This window comes from Dipteris shenzhenensis, chromosome 14, assembly GCF_047967505.1.
Source record: "Dipteris shenzhenensis isolate YYH24624 ecotype China chromosome 14, Dip_SZ_1.0, whole genome shotgun sequence".
Classification (NCBI taxonomy): Eukaryota; Viridiplantae; Streptophyta; class Polypodiopsida; order Gleicheniales; family Dipteridaceae; genus Dipteris; species Dipteris shenzhenensis.
In genome coordinates this window covers 12887903-12906011 of record NC_141609.1, presented here as the reverse complement: position 1 = coordinate 12906011, position 18109 = coordinate 12887903, and the positions used below count along the sequence as shown (strand labels likewise).

The window sequence follows — 18109 nt, the reverse complement described above, 5'->3', positions numbered from 1 at the left end:
ACCTGAATCCAAGAGCCAGGTGTGCATGTCATGGCCATCAATAACCAAAGCATGTGCTATTACAGCAGAAGAGCATAAAACATCATGTATGTCACTGTCACTGTCCTCTGCTGCAACATTCACTGCATCCAAGTCATCTGCCTTGGCCTTGCCTTTGCCTTTGCTTCCATTGCCTACATCCTTTGTTTCAGCCTTCTTGGCTTTCTGATCCCGTATGAACTTGAAGCACTTAGACTTCACATGTCCCTTCTTGCCACAATAAAAGCATTCAATATCCTTTTTGCCACGGGACTGACTGCGGGATTTGGACTTACTAGCAGATCTCCCCTTCTGCTGAGTCCTGCCTCTATCCTGTACCTGCAAGGCATTTGAAGACTTGCTGCTCGCATTATTCTTCCTACTCATCTCCTCCATAAGGAGAGAGCTCTCTACATCAGCATAAATAAGAGTGACATTCGAATTTGACAGGGTGGTCTTGAAAGTGTCCCAACTCTCAGGGAGGGTACACAGCAAGAAAGTAGCCTTGAACTCCTCATCAAGATTCAATCCCTGTGCAATCAGCTGTGTAAAGATGGCATTGAACTCACTCAAGTGTGAGGTCATAGCTGTACCTTCCTTCATGCGAAGATCAACCAGCTTCTTCAACCAATAAACCTTACTGGCTGAGCTCTTTTGGGCATACAATTCTTCTAGCCTTTGCCATAGACCATAAGAGGTCTTTTCAGCCTGAACATTGAACACAAGAGTGTCAGAAATAGTGAGCATGATAGCTGCCCTTGCGGACAAATCAAGCTCTTCCCAATCATCAGCTGCCATGTCAGATGGCTTGACACCCTTCACCCTTATGGGCTTAGAAATCTTCTTTAACAGAAGTACATTCAAGCACTGTTCTGCCCATAATGCATAATTGTGTGCTCCTTCCAGTTTCTTTATGTTCAGAATTGAAGATTCACTTCCCCCTGATGCCATATCAGATAAGGAAAGTATCTGATTCCCTGGAAGTAAAAAAGACTGAATAAAAAATTCTGATTTCTCAGAAAAAACCTGCTCTATCAAGAGCCAGGAGCACTCACAATAGTGCTGTTTTTTACTGTCAGGAAATCTGCAGCAAAACAGAAAATTCTCCCAGTTACTGTACCTTCTGAAACACTGTACCATGCTCAAATAGGCATAAAAACAATAATTTCAGACTGCTGCAGCTGCTCAACAAGTGCTTAACAGTGCATAATCAGCTGACAAAGCACAAACACTGCTGTAAACACTGCTGTACTGGCTGTACTGGCACAAACACTGCTGTAAACACTGCTGTACTGGCTGTACTGATCACTTCTCCCACCTCAGATGAGGTATTGCACTGAGTTAATATGCATAAACCACTTGGCAAACACCCAAAAAAAAAAAAATGACACTTCAGCCTGTCACAAAACCTGCAACAGAAAATGGGATAAATCCCAAGCAATCACCCTTCTGCCAAGGGGATAAAATGCATCTGAAGATCTCTGTCGGTATCCCAAGTGCTATCAAACAAAATCTGGGCAAAAGCCCCTTGATCTGACACCTGAACCAAGTGAAGAACACCTCAACACTGAGGTAGCATGCAATGTGAAAATCTCTCTGACAAAATCAACCAACAGTGTAATGCATATACTGTCCTGTGTAGAAATGACATACACAGATCCCAACGTACAAACACTCAATGATGAACCTTTTGAGCACTGTCAACGATGGACAGTTAGGGACCGAGTAAACTCGATGTGCCCTGGCCAAGCGTGGCTCAACTGAGGTTCTCGGAGTGTTGCACAAGAAATGTGACCTGCAAGAAAATGTCACCTCGACACTGCGGAAATCGAGGCAAATGTGTGCTCTGTGGCACCACACTACCTCAAGGCATACAAAGCATCAACTGCCAGGCAAAAGCCCTATGATCTACTCACCCGGAAACTGAGATTCAAGCCCAGTAAAAGCATAAAAGTCCTCTGCAAAATCAAGGCATTTCCTTCACGAAAACAGATAACTGTGCAATCAACCACACACTGTGGTTCTCTTCACCTCAAGCACGAGGTAAATGAAGGTACTTGCTGTACTTTCAAGATAACACAGTTTTGTGAACTGAAAAATGACCCTGAATCAAGAGCAGAGAGCTCTTTCTCCTTCTTTTTCTTCCCAAAGAAAAAATCTGCGCCTGCTGTACTTCCTGTACCTGCGCAGTGTACGGAATCCCAGAAGAGAGAAGAAAAAAAAAATTCAACTGTCTCCCTGATGCAGCTCCCTGTACCTGCGGAGTGTAGATCCGTACGGATGTACGGCTCCTGTACGGAGTCCGTACAGCAGCAGGTACGGATGTCCGTACCTGAGCGCGCGCTGCGCGCTCTGGTTCCGCGCAGCCTGGTGCTGTGCACAGGCTGCCCCTGCGCAGGCTAGCAGCTAGCAACTGCTGCCCTGCTCTACGCCCGCGCCCGCGCCCGCGTCGTGCCCTGCTCTACACCCGCGACCGCGCCCGCGCCCTGATCTGTGCCCGCGCCCGCGATGCAATGCCGTCGCTGTGCTCCGCTTGCTGCCGGTGCGACGCCCGTCCGTACGGATGTACGGACGACGTACGTCCGTACGGCGCTGTCAGCCTTCTGGCCCGTTGGCCCGTGAAGAGGCTAGGTAGAGGTCGAGGGGGGTGGGTAGGCTAGGGTAGAGGGAGAGATGGCTCTGATACCAGTTGAAAGGCCTGAAGGGGGAAAAAGAGCAAGAGGGAGGAGAGTGTGAGAGAGAGAAGACTCTGGTGTGCGGGTGTGAAGTGATGAGCCACACCACAAACTCATTAGTTTTATTAGGATTAGGTTTTACCCTATGACTGTCTTAAGACAGTCATAGATGTCTTATCTTTAACAAAAGGGTGGCAATGTGCCTTTACCCCAACACGCAAAGGCCCTCAAAAGGCAAGGAGTTTTATAGGTATCTTGTAAAATTCAAGAATTATACAGCATTGGATGCCAAGTGGATGGATAAAGACATGCTGTCCAATCATCCACAACTTTTGGATGTTTACAAGGAAGCTTTTCAGTTGAGGTCAACTAAATAGAAGCCGAGGGCATGTCACCACAATGTAAATATCCTAAGTCAAAGTACAGTTGACCATTTATCTGATCATAATTAAAGAGTTTTCATATGTGTTAATTATGGTCAAAGAGTTCCTTTAATGGTCAAAGAATTGACTAGGATCAAAGATACTTGACTTTGGTCAAGTAAGCTTGACTTTGGTTGGGGAGACTTGGTTTATTACTAAGAGGATTAACTATTAACCAGAGAACCACAGAGCTGACTACGGTCAGAGAGTGTTGACTTCGATCAACAAGACTTGGCATGCGCCAAGAGGATTAACTACAGTTAACCAAGATGTGCCAACTTCGGTTGGAGAGACTTGATTATAATTAAGGCACCTCGATCCTTGGTCAAAGCTCCTTAATTATTATCAAGAGTGTTGACTCCGATCAACCAGAGAATAAATATATTTTTATATATTTGTTATATGTGCACATGTGTTCAGTGGGCGTCCCCAGCATGACTAGAATTAGTCCACATTGTGTTATTTGCATGCAAAGCGCTAACAATTAATGGGTGCCATAGTGGTGCGCTTTAATTAATTGTTGCAAGTACTAGGAAGGGTTATTTTCCCTAAGCACTACGGAGCCTAACAAGCATCTAGGAGACGGTTCGCGTGACCAACTGCTTTGAAGACTCCAGAGTTTCCCTTAGTGGCATGTAATAGGACTTTAGTCTAGATTTTAGACAAGTGGCATGTTGCCAATTTGAAATAAGCTTGAAGCTCTTGTAATATTGATTCACGTTGGATTTTGTATCAGACAGCTCACGCTGAACACTTTGTAACAGATTCTCTCTTCAAGAAATCACATCCAAGAATTAATGTTTAAGATCTGCACTAAAAAGACAAGAATTAATGTTTAAGATCTGCACTAAAAAGACAGTAGCAGCCAAACAAACCAACAAAGACAAAGCATACCAACACTCGGAAGCCTCTTGCGACTGATCTTGGCAGAAAGCAACTATTTGACTATTTTTATGTTATAATTCACAATTTCTAACAAAGCAAAAATATAAGTAGCCGAAAGTACTTGTTTAATAAAATAACCGACAGCGTTGTTGTCAGCATATGTGAGAAAGTGATCCAGTCCATCAACATCTCGAGCATGCTGCTTCAAATGATTCATTAGCCGTGTTCCATAGCCCTTTACTTGTTCATCTGCTGTTATTGCACAGAAGGCTATCTCTCCAAATTTCTGACTGCAAGTCAAAAACAGCTGCAAAATGTAATTACCATTTGCAGCTGTTCTATATATGAAAAACAACATAAAGTGGAGAGGTACCCCCCCCCCCCCCCCCCGAGGCACAACCCCAACAAAAGCAAAAAGAAATCACATCCCCCCCCTCCCAACACACAAATGTGCACAGAAAGTCAGAAAGGGAGAAAAAAGAAGAAACAACCACCTAGCAGCCCAAACTGTAACATTTCTAATGGTGCAAATTGATCACCTAGCTAGGTGCATAACAATACTTCAAAGTTCAGCCTGCATCAACCTAATCCATTTTTTTCATCAATCACTTTTCCAACATCAAAACTCGTTTATATGTAAGTATATGAATTATACTTGTGAAATCACAAGTCCTACAACATGTTGCGAGAACGTAACAATTTGCAAGATAAAAATGGTGCAAATGCATGCATGAATCATGATAGAATCTAGATATGAAGCAAAAGAAAAAAGGTAAAATGATGATGGGACTTGAAGTCGGCTATATGTGCAATGGGAAAGACAGTCCTTTGCCTTGCACTGCATGTACAAAGAAGAAGATTGACAGAGAGCGCGGGCTGCCATGTGCGCCTTGCATCTAAGTGCACAACGAGGGGAGAAGCAGGCCTAGAGGATACCTGCAGCACAAGGATGCCAATGCATGCCTTTTAAGAAGAGAGGAATGCTGCAATGGGCTCATGTTGGAGACCAAGGGAAGTGAGACACACAATGGGCTTGTTACTTTTCCTATAGCAATTGCTAATGCCTTTGGAACCTTAGGTAAGTCCTTTTATGGAAAAATTGCAGGTGCAAGTATTGATATAGGTTTCCCAAAAAATAAGGATAAATTTAAGTTTTCAGTGGATACAAATCATGAATGATGACATTCACACTGTACATAAGCTAGCACATACTTTAAATAATTCCATGGAAATGGCGGCAAAAGAGCTAAATATAGTTGACTGCTTAGTCAACTACGACTCACAAGTAACTACCTAGAGGCTCCATAGTCACAACAAAACGCGTTTCATTGGAAGTGAAATGTTTCGAAACGTTTCTCACCCAATGAAACGTGATTGAGGCAAATGAAAAATTGGGGCTTTATCCAAAGTCTTGTGATTTGGGGCTTTTTCTAAGGTTTCTAGATATTTGTGTCGACCTGCTCATCCCAGTACCCTTCCGTACGTCCATCGAATTCGTGACCTCCCGGCATAGCGTGGAGCTCTAACAAGCCCGTACTATTTCGTCCATACAGTGTACGGTTCGTCCGTACGACGACATGCAGTTTGGCTATGAGCTTCCGTATGGAATTACACCCTGACATGCATCTTCCGTACAACCAGTACAGACCTGACCTGAGCCCTTCCGTATGGTTATTGCGTAGACCCGTACGATCCTTTACAATTGTACGAGTCCTTGACGTGGACGTCTTGTAGTCATACAGTCATAGCGTGGACCTCCTGTACGGTCCTGAGGTACTGACGTACGGTGAGTTGGTCCTCTTCTTTCACCTAATTTCAGAGTCCTTTCAAATATGCATGCATGCACAGGCTACAGCCTCACCGTGAATGGCTTGTTGCAAGCAAAGCTTAGACCTACCTATATCTCTACTGTCAATTGAGTTCTCTCTTGCAAAGCTTAGAACCTACGTATATCTGACAAAGTATTTATCAGGTATGTGCTGTGATACTTGAACCTTTCATCTTTTTTGGTGCATTATGCTGGCAGCTCTTTCCTCTTATCTGTTCAATGTTGTCAATCTTAGTGATTGGAGCTATATGTACTATGCACAGGTCACAGCCTCACTGATTCAGCCTTCTAGGGCCTACTAGCCTAGGCTATCTGAAATTTCTGATTCACAAGGGAAGAAAATGGGCCATTCAAAAGATCCCGTTTGGAAGGAGGTGGATGTGGAGGAATCTTATGGTGCTTCCGAGACAAAGAAGTGGAAGTGCAAGCACTGTGGGGGCACCTATCGTGGAAGCGCACCTCGTGTGAGAGCTCACTTGCTTGGCATCTCTAGAAGGGGAGTAAATAGTTGTGCAGGAGATGTCCCAGATGATGTGCTTCTTGTTTTGGGAGGCATTCCAGGCTCATCGAAGAGACAGAGACTTGAGGCTCCCCAAGCTATTTCTATGCATGGATCTCCTCCTGGGAGTCCCATGTCAAGTCTTCCATTGAATGCTACATCTAGACCACCACCTATGCTTTTGTCATCGGCCACTACATTACCTACACAGGTTGTATCTACAGATATGCGTGCAGCCTCATCCAATTCAGCAAGGGGGAAAAGCAGAGCAGCAAGGGCAGGAACTTTACGGGCTGGTTGGGCTGTAGGTCTATCCAGAAATGCACGTAGGGCATGGCATGTCACAGGTTCTTCTACGAGTGTGATTTGCCATTTAATATTGCTCAAACTCCTGCATTTATGGAGTTTGTGCAAGCAGTGGGAGATGCAGGACCATCATTTAAGCCTCTATCTTCAGAGACGCTGTGCACTCGAGACTTGCATGCAGAGCGGTTCGAGGTAAAAAAGGAGCTTCAGCCCATTAAGGCAGCATGGAAGACATATGGATGCATTATCATGTCTGATGGATGGTCAGATACAAAGAGGAGGCCTCTTATCAACATCCTTGTGTCATGTTGTGTTGGCACTGTGTTTCTGAGGTCCATAGATGCAGCCAATGAGTCTCATACAGGTGATTATATTTATGGTCATATTAAGAGGGCTATTGAGGATATGGGACCTCAAAACGTGGTGCAGGTCATCACTGATAATGCTAGTAATTGTCAACGGATGGGTGCACTAATAGAGAGTGAGTACAGCCACATTTTTTGGACACCTTGTGCCGCACACGGTTTGGATCTCCTTATTGAGGATATAGGCAAGCTTCCATGGGTAGCTACGGTGGTTGATAAGGCACGAGCTTCGGTGACCTTCATTACCTGAAAGCATAGAGCCCTTGCTATTTTCAGAGAGCACAGCACATTGGAGATTTTGAAACCCCCCAAAACTCGCTTTGCCTATCTCTTCATTATCTTGGCACGCTTGGTAAAAGTGAAGGCCAATTTGCAACGCATGGTTGTGAGTGAGGAATGGATAGGATGGGATAAGTCCAACAAACCAACGGCAAGGGCATTTGAGGACATCATATTTGATGGAGACTTTTGGCATGCAGCTGAGGAAATCATTGGCATTGTAAAGCCCCTCTTTATTACTCTTCGCCTCACTGACAAAGAGGGCTGCACTATAGGATTGGTGTATGAGTTCATGGAGAAGGTTGGAGAGGCAATGAAGGGCTGCACTTGGTTGCAGAGAGATAGGTACATCCAAGTAATAAGTTTCATCTTTTGCCTGCATTTCCTTTCCATTTCAAATTATTCTAATATCAATAATCGTGAGACTTTCTTTTACTTAGAATTTCGGATGTGTTCATTGTTATGGCAGGCTGCAACAAATCTTGGATATATGGGAGACTAGATGGAATAAATTTCATAGGCCAATCCATGCAGTAGCCCACATTTTGCACCCTCTATGGAGAAGGGAGGGCCAAACTGATGATGAAGGAGTTGTCACAGCCTACAGGGATGGACCAAGTTCCTAGAGAGAGCATACCCTGATGCAACTCAGCAGAACTCCGTGGAGGATGAACTCGCATTCAGAAACTCCTTTGGGGAGTTTGGTACAGCTTGTGCATGCATGCATCTGTGAGGCCCCCAATTGAGGCCTATTTCATGGTGGGACAAGTATGGCAAGAGCACTCCGGCCTTGAGGCTGCTTGCCATTAGAGTCCTCTCACAAGACTGCTCATCTAGTGCCTGCGAGAGGAATTGGAGTGTATTCTCCCTTATACACACCAAGAAAAGAAATAGACTATCCACCCCTCAACTTGAGAGGTAAGTAATCAAATTTACAGCAAGATTGAAATCTGAAAATTCGAAAGTTGTGTTGAACTTTGAAGCATGACTGCTATAATTTTTGTGGTAGGCTTGTGTATGTCCATGCAAACTTGTGTCTCCTTCGGCAAATGAAGAAGACACAAGGTCCAATCGAGGTGAATCCAAATAAAATACACGTGGAGGTACCTGAGGACGATGGTGATTTGCTCCATCCCAGCAATGAGGATGATGATGTGTATGCCTATCTCGCTGAGGAGCGAGAATTGTTACTGCGTGCCACACGATCACAGACCCATGGGCGATGAGCTGCTGCAGGAGGAGAGGGTGCTGCATCTACATCTCTTGCAGTTGCACCTACTCCTGCCTCTTCTTCTTCTGCTTCTTCTTCATATACATCATCCTCTTCAGATGATGATACAATGCTATGACCTGTGCATAGTACATACAGCTCCAATCACTAAGACTGACAACATTGAACAGATAAGAGGAAAGAGCTGCCAGCATAATGCACCAAAAAAGATGAAAGGTTCAAGTATCACAGCATATACCTGATAAATACTTTGTCAGATATACGTAGGTTCTAAGCTTTGCAAGAGAGAACTCAATTGACAGTAGAGATATAGGTAGGTCTAAGCTTTGCCTGCAACAACCCATTCACAGTGAGGCTATAGCCTGTGCATGCATGCATATTTGGAAGGACTCTGAAATTAGGTGAAAGAAGAGAACAACTCACCGTACGTAAGTACCTCAGGACTGTACAAGAGGTCCACGCTATGACCATACGACTACAAGATGTCCACGTCAAGGACCCGTACAACTATACGGATGCCTACGCCAAGGACCGTACGGGTCTACGCAATAATTGTACGGAAGGGTTCATGTTAGGTCTGTACTGGTTGTACGGAAGATGCACGTCAAGGGCGTCCCGTACGTAAGCTCACAGCCAAACTGTACATCGTCGTACGGACAAACCATACACTGTACGAACGAAATAGTACGGGCTTGTCAGGGCTCCATGATCGTCACGCTATGCTGGGAGGTCACGAATTCAATGGACGTATGGACGGGTACCAAGATGAGCAGGTCGGCGCAAATGTCTAGAAACCTTAGAAAAAGCCCCAAATCACAAGACTTTGGATAAAGCCCCAATTTTTCATTTGCCCCAATCACGTTTCATTGGGTGAGAAACGTTTCGAAACGTTTCAATTCCAATGAAACGCATTTTGTTGTGACTATGTTCTGATGCTAATGCTGATGCTGATGCTGATGACATTGATGGGGAATCTCAGCCAGCTGTGGACCTTGAAGAGTAGAATCAGTATTTGGGAGATTGTAGCTAGCTACTAGTATCTTCTAGTTAGTTACAGTTTACTAGTTGCTACTTTTAAGTTTCAATTTATGCTTTCTGGCTGCTGGCATTTGAGTCATGACTCTTAACTTATAAGTTATAACTGGTTTCAAATTGATGTCTGAACTTTCAAGCTTCAAAACTTGAACTTATATCTTGACTATTCAATATTTACTATGCAGTGTTCTTGACTCAAATGATAAATCTGAATTCTGAATTTCTGATTAATCATTCATGGGGCTGGAGCATGGCTCTAGGCTGGCTGGCTGCTACTCATTTATGGATAATGTCTGTTGAAAACTTCAGTGATAAATACGAGGCTTAAATTTTAATGGTGGTTGGCTGCTATTCTACATGTTTATGGTAGGTATTAATGTTTTTTCTATATGTTTATGGTAGGTTACATGTATTTCTACATGTTTAATGGATGGCTGCTATTCTAGATGTTTATGGTAGGTATTACTAGTATTTCTACATGTTTATCATCAATTTAACATTACATATATATGTGGGACATATTATAGGCATTTTTGGCACTAGAGAGTACAACCAGGAGTTTCAAAAAAATTTTGCTTTTTTAGAAACGCTTCACGTTTTCACGTTTCGAAACATTTCTTGTGACTATGCCTGGAGCCTCTCCCAAGCACTTTCGTCGTGGGAAAACACCTTTTTGGTGCTACTGCTACATAGCCTACTGCTCCCAGTGCTGTATTTTGGCCCTGGTTTGCATTTTGGAGCCCTAAAGGAGCCACCTTGCTGTTTCAACGCCTACAGGAGCCCCAAATCCGCCGCTTTTCACACATGTGGGCCATTTCAGATGCTCTGGACAGCCGATTTGCTCTGCTTGCTGCTGCAGTATGGAGCACCTACATTAGCCGCCTTGCACACGTGGAGCTTCCTACTGCATTTAGTAGCCCTACACCAGCTGACTTGGTCATTTGGAGCCTGTTGTTGCATTTTGGAGACCTCTCTTGCAGTCTCCTTGCTCTCATTTTCTGGTTCTTTACTTCGAGCTGCGAGCTTTCATTTGTGGGAGCCTCCACACAAGCTCTTGATTGCTATGGAGCATATAATCTTGCTGTAATTCCATATTCCAGCTTCTTTTGGCACTCTCAGTTGCCATTTGCTGTCCATTTCACCTCTCCTACGAGGGTGACTACCTGTGCTCAAGTTTGGAGCCTTTTTCTTACTATAATTTTGGTCAACATCACTTGGTAAGCTCCTGCTGCATTGACTTCTTTTATTTCCAGCAAAACAATCCTTTCTTTCGTTCCTTAGAATAGTGGAAAGGCCCCATGTTTCCTTGTAAGGCCTTGTTTTGCCTTTGGATAGCTGCAACCTGCATGGGTTCACAAACATCACTGTGAATCAAATACAACTTGCGAGGTGCACCAACTTTTCCATCCTTGGGAAATGCAAAGCGGTACATTTTTCCATGTAAACATGCTTCACAGACATGCTTTGAGGGCATATGCATCTTAGGAAGATCATCAACCATATCTTCCTTATGCAACTTCACCAAAGCTCCAAAGTCCATGCTTCACAAACATGCTTTGAGGGCATATGCATCTTAGGAAGATCAACAACCATATCTTCCTTATACAACTTCATCAAAGCTCCAAAGTTGAGGTCTCATGCCATAAGTGAGTATCTGCCGTGGTAGAAGCATCAACAGCATAAGCATCTGCATTGCAAGTCCAGCATCATCCAAGCATCTGTCATATGCATCAAGCCTGTAAAATCCTCTAAGCAATATGCCAGTCAACACCATGGTGAAGGCATGTGTAACATCATAGACTGCACACCTAACACCATCAAAGAAGACCTGATATCCCCAAGTAGCTAAGGCTGAAATGGATATGAGGTTTTTGCCTGGTTCATATAGTACATTGTGTAGAGAGACTAGACGACTAGATACTGAAGTAATGGCAACCTGCCCAATGCCTTGAACTTTATAAGATGCATTATTTGCACATGTAACGGTTCCCCACTAACACCATCAAAGAGAACCTAATATCCACAAGCAGCTAAGGCTGGAATGGATATGAGGTTTTGCGGATGCCTGGTACATATAGTACATTGTGTAGAGAGACTAGACCACCTGATACAGAAGTAATGGCAACCTACCCAATGCCTTTAATTGAATAAGATGCATTATTTGCACATGTAACGGTTCCTCCGTTTGGTGCATCTATAAGTGAGCTGAATAACTTTCCGCAGGAAGTGATGTGCTTGCTAGCACCACTATTAAAGAACCAGGCATCCGAAGCATCAAAAACTGTCATACAGGCATCATGAATAGAAGGATTGCACTAACAAGTGACAAGAAAAGCCCAATGTTGATCATGTGCCTGTCATCTGTACTAGGAGTACCAAAAACTACAAGACCTGACTCCTTTTCAAATGCAATTCTCTTTTTGCACTCAATGATGTCATGCACAGGATTCCTGCAATAGTTACATCTCTTTTTCTTTTTCTTCTCTCCAGAAGAAGATGCATTAGAGGAATGACCAGCATGTATATGAAGGGGCTTACGAACTGGAACTTTCCCCTCGCCCTTGTTTCTATGATGTGTGGTAAAGGCTTGATCACTAGCCATAGAAGCATTTCTATTCACACAGCTTTGTTCCTCCCGTACAAAAGGGCACCCACCTGGTCAAAAGAGTAGTGGTTAGCATTGCCCATGGCAACCAACCGCAAAGTAGTGGTAAAGCCCTGGTAGGAATCAGGCAATGCATCAAGTGTCGTGGATACAAGCTAAGAATGTGGGACTGTCTCATCAATATTTGCCAACTACTCTTTCAAATCCTTAACACTGGTAAGATAGGCATCCATGTTACCACCCTCTTCAAGCTTTAAATCCTTCAACTGCTTGTGGAGATAGGCCACTCTAGCCTCATTCCGCACCTGATATTAGGAGGCAAGCTAATCCCATGCTTGTTTAGATGTCGTGCATAAACGGATACAAGGGATAATAAACCTTTTCACTAACAAAGCAATCAAGGCATGTGCTTTGACATCACATCAATCCCACTAAATCTGCTCCTGAGTAGGAGGCAAAGTACCTGTAGTGTAAGAGACAGATGCACTAGAAGTAGCATTAGACCCATCACTAGATGAGCCAGAGGTATTACCAAATGTACCAAAAGCAGGAGGTCTAGTGAGTCTAACCTTAGTACCTGTAACAATATTCCAAAGATTCTTGGCAACTAAGGCATGCCCCATCATATAAGCCCACACGGGGTAATTTGTGCCATCAAGTTTGTCCTCAGACCCAAGCATCCCAAACAAGTCATCCTTATTGCCAACCATAGTGCCAAAAAGCAACGCAAAGGCACCAACTGACAATGCAAATGAGAGGAGGCAATCTCCCAAATCCAAAAGGCAATTTATTGCACAAGCTTCAAAGCTTTTTCACTGCAAATGTGTGGCTCTCACAAAGTGTACCTGCTGCAAAAACACTTATTAGAGGATTTTACTATTTTGTCACTTTCATTGATGACTTTACCAGATACACTTGGATTTTTGCCTTGAAATCCAAATGCGAAGTTTTTGCATGTTTCCCCCTTTGCACAAGGAGCTCGCTAGGTACTAGCCGGGTCCAGAATGTGTGTAGCTGTAAGAGATCCTTACAGATAACCTAGTTACCTCATGATCGGTGAGCGCAACAGAAGAGGCCTCAATGTTATACTAAAAGGGGTTAATCTATCTATGTGGAGCCCCAAACTCTCACCTCTGATCACCCTCGACCGCTAAAGTCATGGATGAAGATGGGGCCAACCATGGTAACCTACCTCCGCCTGTGGTACAAAAGCCATACTTCTTAAAGCTACGTATAACCTGAAATGCTAAGTCAAGCTATAGTGGAGATGCTCTGAACTGGACCAAAACTATCTCATGTGGGACTAAAGGTGTACTGCGGATCATCCATGATAGCAAGAGAACCTAAAGCCTCTCCACTCGATCCCAATCTACTTCTAATATGTCGATCCCCCAACAAGGACTGCCATACATACCCATTGGCTGGACCAAAAAATCAAAGAGAAAAGACTTGATCCAAGGATCCTGAAAATGAGAGTGAAAATGAGAAGGCGAGGAGAGATGGAGGGGAGAGGCTGCAACAACCAGTAACAAGAGGATCAAGGAGGGAGCTGAGCCAAATGGAAAAGAGGAGAGGGAGGCAACAGAGAGCAAGGGAAATATCAAGATTGCTTTCTAATTGACAAACCAAATTTTGAAGTGAACAGTTTCAGTTGGACTTTAAGGGTCATAGAATTTCTCAGTATCTTATATGACATGATGCAAAGATGGCCTTTTTTTTAATACTCTTGCTTGACCAATTACTGATGAACATGAAGCTTCATGCGGCATTCACGCTACTTGGTAACGATAGGAGTTTGTAGACAGAAAATACAAATCTTCTATGCTTTTGCTTCATACACCCATTAAATTCATAGTCACCAAGGAACGGGAACGTAAAATTCGAGGTGGAACATTCCGGGAAGGGGGAACGAGGAAGCAGGAACCGGAACACCACGTCATACACGACACGTCATCATACGACATAAAACTATGTTAGAAAATGAAAGAAACTAACATTTTACAGCTTTAAACTTTCTATATAAGCTCTAAAATACCCATTTAAAACTTTCAAACAGCAACAAAAAAAAAAGGGAAACGTTCCGAGGCCGTTCCAATTCCGGCTTGCTTCTTGAAACGGCGTTTCCACGTTCCAAGAAGATGAAACGCCGTTCCCAGGTAACTATGATTCAATTACATATTGTGATGCACTATTGTGTTTGTTTCATACAACACTTTTCAAATCTTCTTACATCAATCATGGAAACATGCATTGAACTACAAGGAAATATATCCCTCCAGCAAAAGCATCTGTATTTGCCCTTGAAGACAAAGGCCCATCATTCATCCAACACCCACAGAATTTCCACTTCATTTTGCTCAGCCATTGCTTCAACCAAGTACGAATAATACCTTCAGCAAGATCATCATGCTGACCAAAGGGGGTTTACCTTCTTCAACACTCAACAATTGTCTTGCTGACCGAAGGGGGTTTACCTTCTTCAACACTCAACAATTGTCGGACATAGCAGGCTAAATAGAGCATACCTTGTGTATGGTCGGTATGTGATGCCCCCAACAACTTGATTTAGCTTTATGATCATCATCGATTTGTGGCTCCTAGGCATCGTCACAAAAATATTTACAAGTTGAGACTATCCACCACATAGACCACAGAAATACTTTGCTTTTAAAACACAATGAGTTACAACATTCAATTGCATACACAAATCTTTGACAAAACTAAATCATAAGTAAGAAAAGATGTTGCATAGTAACCACATTGACTTTAAAGAGAAACTAGACATACAATTCAAGGGAAATATGAAAAGATCGCTAAACTATGGTCTTAGTGAAGTTGCTCATCATACAAAGACATACCTTTGTAAGACTAGAATATGCTCATCATACAAAGATATACTGATGAATGAGCAAAGGAGATCATAGCATTATTTCAAGGCCCATGACCATCCGGTAATCCAAAAAAATATTGAGTGGAATGTGAAGGGTGTTGGAAAGGTCACCTCCCCATCTGTAAGCCCTCAAATGAGGAGAGCGTGGGGGAGGGAGACCTAGGGCAGAAGATGCCCAGAGAAGAGAGAGAGAGGGGGCTGCCACATGGGCAGACCTCACAAGAGAAGAAGGCTGCAACAAATGGCGTGAACTACAGTGCAGCTGGCAGGGCATCCAAGTGATGGAGCGGGCCTGCAAGTGGGCAGATCAGAGTGGCGCAGCAGAGGCAGGACAGACCAGCACATGGGTCGGCCAGGAGAGAGGCTGGTTGGGCTGCTTTGAGGCAGCCAACCAGGCCTTATATAGGGCTGACCTAGGGGCTGGGCCCTTGCCTAGATTGGAGGGCCAAAAGCCCTAAAAGTGTGGGCCATAAAGGCCTAGTTTTGTGAGCCCTTAAAGGGCTGGACCAGCAGCAGACTGGTCGGCCAGTCTGGTCGTCCAGTATGAGGCTGGCTGGTCGGTTTTCTCAGCAGGCCTTAGGGCCTATATAAGGAGAGGCTCTTGGCCTCATTTAATATCCAGCATAGCCAGCAGTTCCAGGGCAGAAAGGAGCAGCAGGAAGCCTACTCTCTGGGCCTATCTACACAAGGTGAGAGAGTGCAACAGGTGCAGCAGACTTAGCTCTAGGGAGAGGCTGGACCTTGGCTGTCTTCTAGGGCAGCAAGGTGCTGAGATCATCATACCTTCTGGAGCAGCCATTCACAAGCAGGTTGGAGCAGTGGAACAGGGACCTGTGTGCTGCAGACAAAGCTTGGCAGGGGCTGCCCACCTAGGTTGATTCACAGGCAGTAAGGTGGAGAAGAACACACTGGACGGAAAGTCTACAGACGCTCGAGGTGGAGCACGCGGGCTCGAGTCTAGAGATAGCCAGCAAACTGGAGAAGGACCTTGTGGTTAGATCAAGAGGACCACACCATTGTTGGGACTCTAGATCTATCTATTTTGTATTGTGTCCATAGTTTTGGACGGAAATATATATTTTGGTGGTTTCTCTATCTGGCTGGTTCATTGTCTATTGATGAGTCTGCACATCTATATTATGCACATTAAGTTATGAAGTTTGTGATTCCACACCCACATCACACTGTGTGAGCTCCTGGGCATTACTATAAGTCTTCCGCTGTGTGTACCCTCTGTTGGGTCATTTCTGACAAAGGGATTTGGGACAAAGGGGACAAAGGAGGATAATGACTTGTTATCGTGAAGACTCAGCCTCTACACACAAGCTAGTACTAAAGTGAGAGAATATCATCTACACCAGCTAGTACTAATGTCACATGCACCCCTATGTCAGGTGCATGGTGACACACTGGCTGGCTAAGCTCAGCTTTCATCACCAGTTAAAACCACCAGAAAGGACATCAAAGAAGGTCAATATGGAAGGTCCGATCACAAGCAACCAATTGCCTTTCGGAGGAGGGCTGAACAGGGAAGACCAGGTTGGACCAGATGGCTGGTCGGCTTGTCAGTGAGTTGCCCTGGCTAGTTGACCAGGCCCTATTTAAGGGGCTTCACGCTCCCATTCTTGGGCATGACTATTCCATGCCATCTTCTGCCTATTCTGCCCCACACCTTTGCCCCTCATCGCCATCTCAAAACAACGGCGGCACATCTTCACCGAATTGCCACAGCTACCTACAGGCAACCAAGCATGCATCAGATCTGGTCCTTTCCAGCATAGTTCCGACCTGTTATGAAGGAGATCTAGGAGCAGCCACCATGCACATCAGTTCAGCAAGCATTCTGCATTCAGTGGGCCGCCATCTGCCTCAGTTTCACCATCAGCGGTATCCCGCATGATGCATCTTTGTATCCAGTTTCGCAGCCATGTACAGTGAGTCATTTAGGCATTTTCGCCAGCATTTGTAAACCATAAATAAAGCATCCCTAGTACTTGAGTTCTCTATTTACATTTGTAAACCATAAATAAAGCATCCCTAGTGCTTGAGTTCTCTATTTGCATGCATCTATGTACACACATTCAGTACACTTCCGCACAGCGTAGTAGATAGTCTCGCATGCCACTTTGTATTTCCAAACATGGCGTTGTAGTAACTCCCCGAAAGCGAGAGAAAATCATAGGCAGAATACAAAGAAAGGAAACTGTGCCTAAAACTAAATATCGTTATTAAATATAATTTGCAAACATTCCACAAATACTGGAGCATGCACCTGCAATAAATGAGCAGCTCATTTTATTCAAAGACATGTATTTAATGATGTCGTCCTATGCAAGCTCACTATAAAGCGTAGACACTGAAGGTTATCATCCTTGCATCCTTTTGCAGATGAATTGGCAGGAGGGTAATGACTTTTTATCACGAAGACTCGACCTCTAAAAATAAGCTAGTACTAAAGCAAGAGAAAACAGTAGGTACAATACAAAGAGAGGAAAATGTGCCTCAATCTAACAGTCGTTCTTGAATATAAATTTGCAAACATTCAACAAATATTGGAGTGTGCACCTATGGTAAGTGAGCAGCTCCATTTATTTAAGGATATGTATCATCCTATGCAAGCCCACTATAAAGCGTAGACATTGAATATTATGATACTTGCATCCTTTGGTGGATGGGAGGGAGGGAGAGAAAGCGAGTTCCTGACCGACCTATTCCTACCCAGCCTTGGAAGGCATTGCCATGTCATTTGCATATTGGTGTCGATGTAAATCCAAGGTGGCAATACCATATGGTTCTTATATCCCAAAAAAGAGAGGAAGCTGATAAATCCCAATCCTTGACATTAAAATCACTTGAACTAGCACATGTCCTCAACTCTTTAAAAGGTGTTGCCCCATGAGGTGCTAGTTATCAAATGAAAGTCATCCTCCTTGAGACCCATAGCTCCTCTGCAATTGTAGACCCAAGGTCCAATTTCAAATAAATAGCTTAGTCATCTAGAATATTCAAAAGGCTCGCTCCCTACTCCTATTGGGTGGTGGGATCACCATCTCATGTTTTGCCATTTGGAT

At 44.0% G+C, this 18109-nt stretch overlaps 1 protein-coding gene across 2 annotated transcripts in view; it reads right to left on the bottom strand.

Annotated features, from left to right (window-relative positions):
* The window catches only part of HAG1 (histone acetyltransferase of the GNAT family 1), a 92513-nt gene that overhangs the window by 59949 nt on the left and 14455 nt on the right, over positions 1 to 18109 (bottom strand). For both annotated transcript variants that reach the window (XM_087385058.1, XM_087385057.1), the window contains exons 4-5: positions 14674 to 14745; positions 4122 to 4290 (exon numbers count right to left, since the gene is read on the bottom strand). In XM_087385058.1, coding sequence (XP_087241184.1) covers positions 4122 to 4290; positions 14674 to 14745 — 241 coding nt within the window. The remainder of the gene's footprint in view (positions 1 to 4121; positions 4291 to 14673; positions 14746 to 18109) is intronic.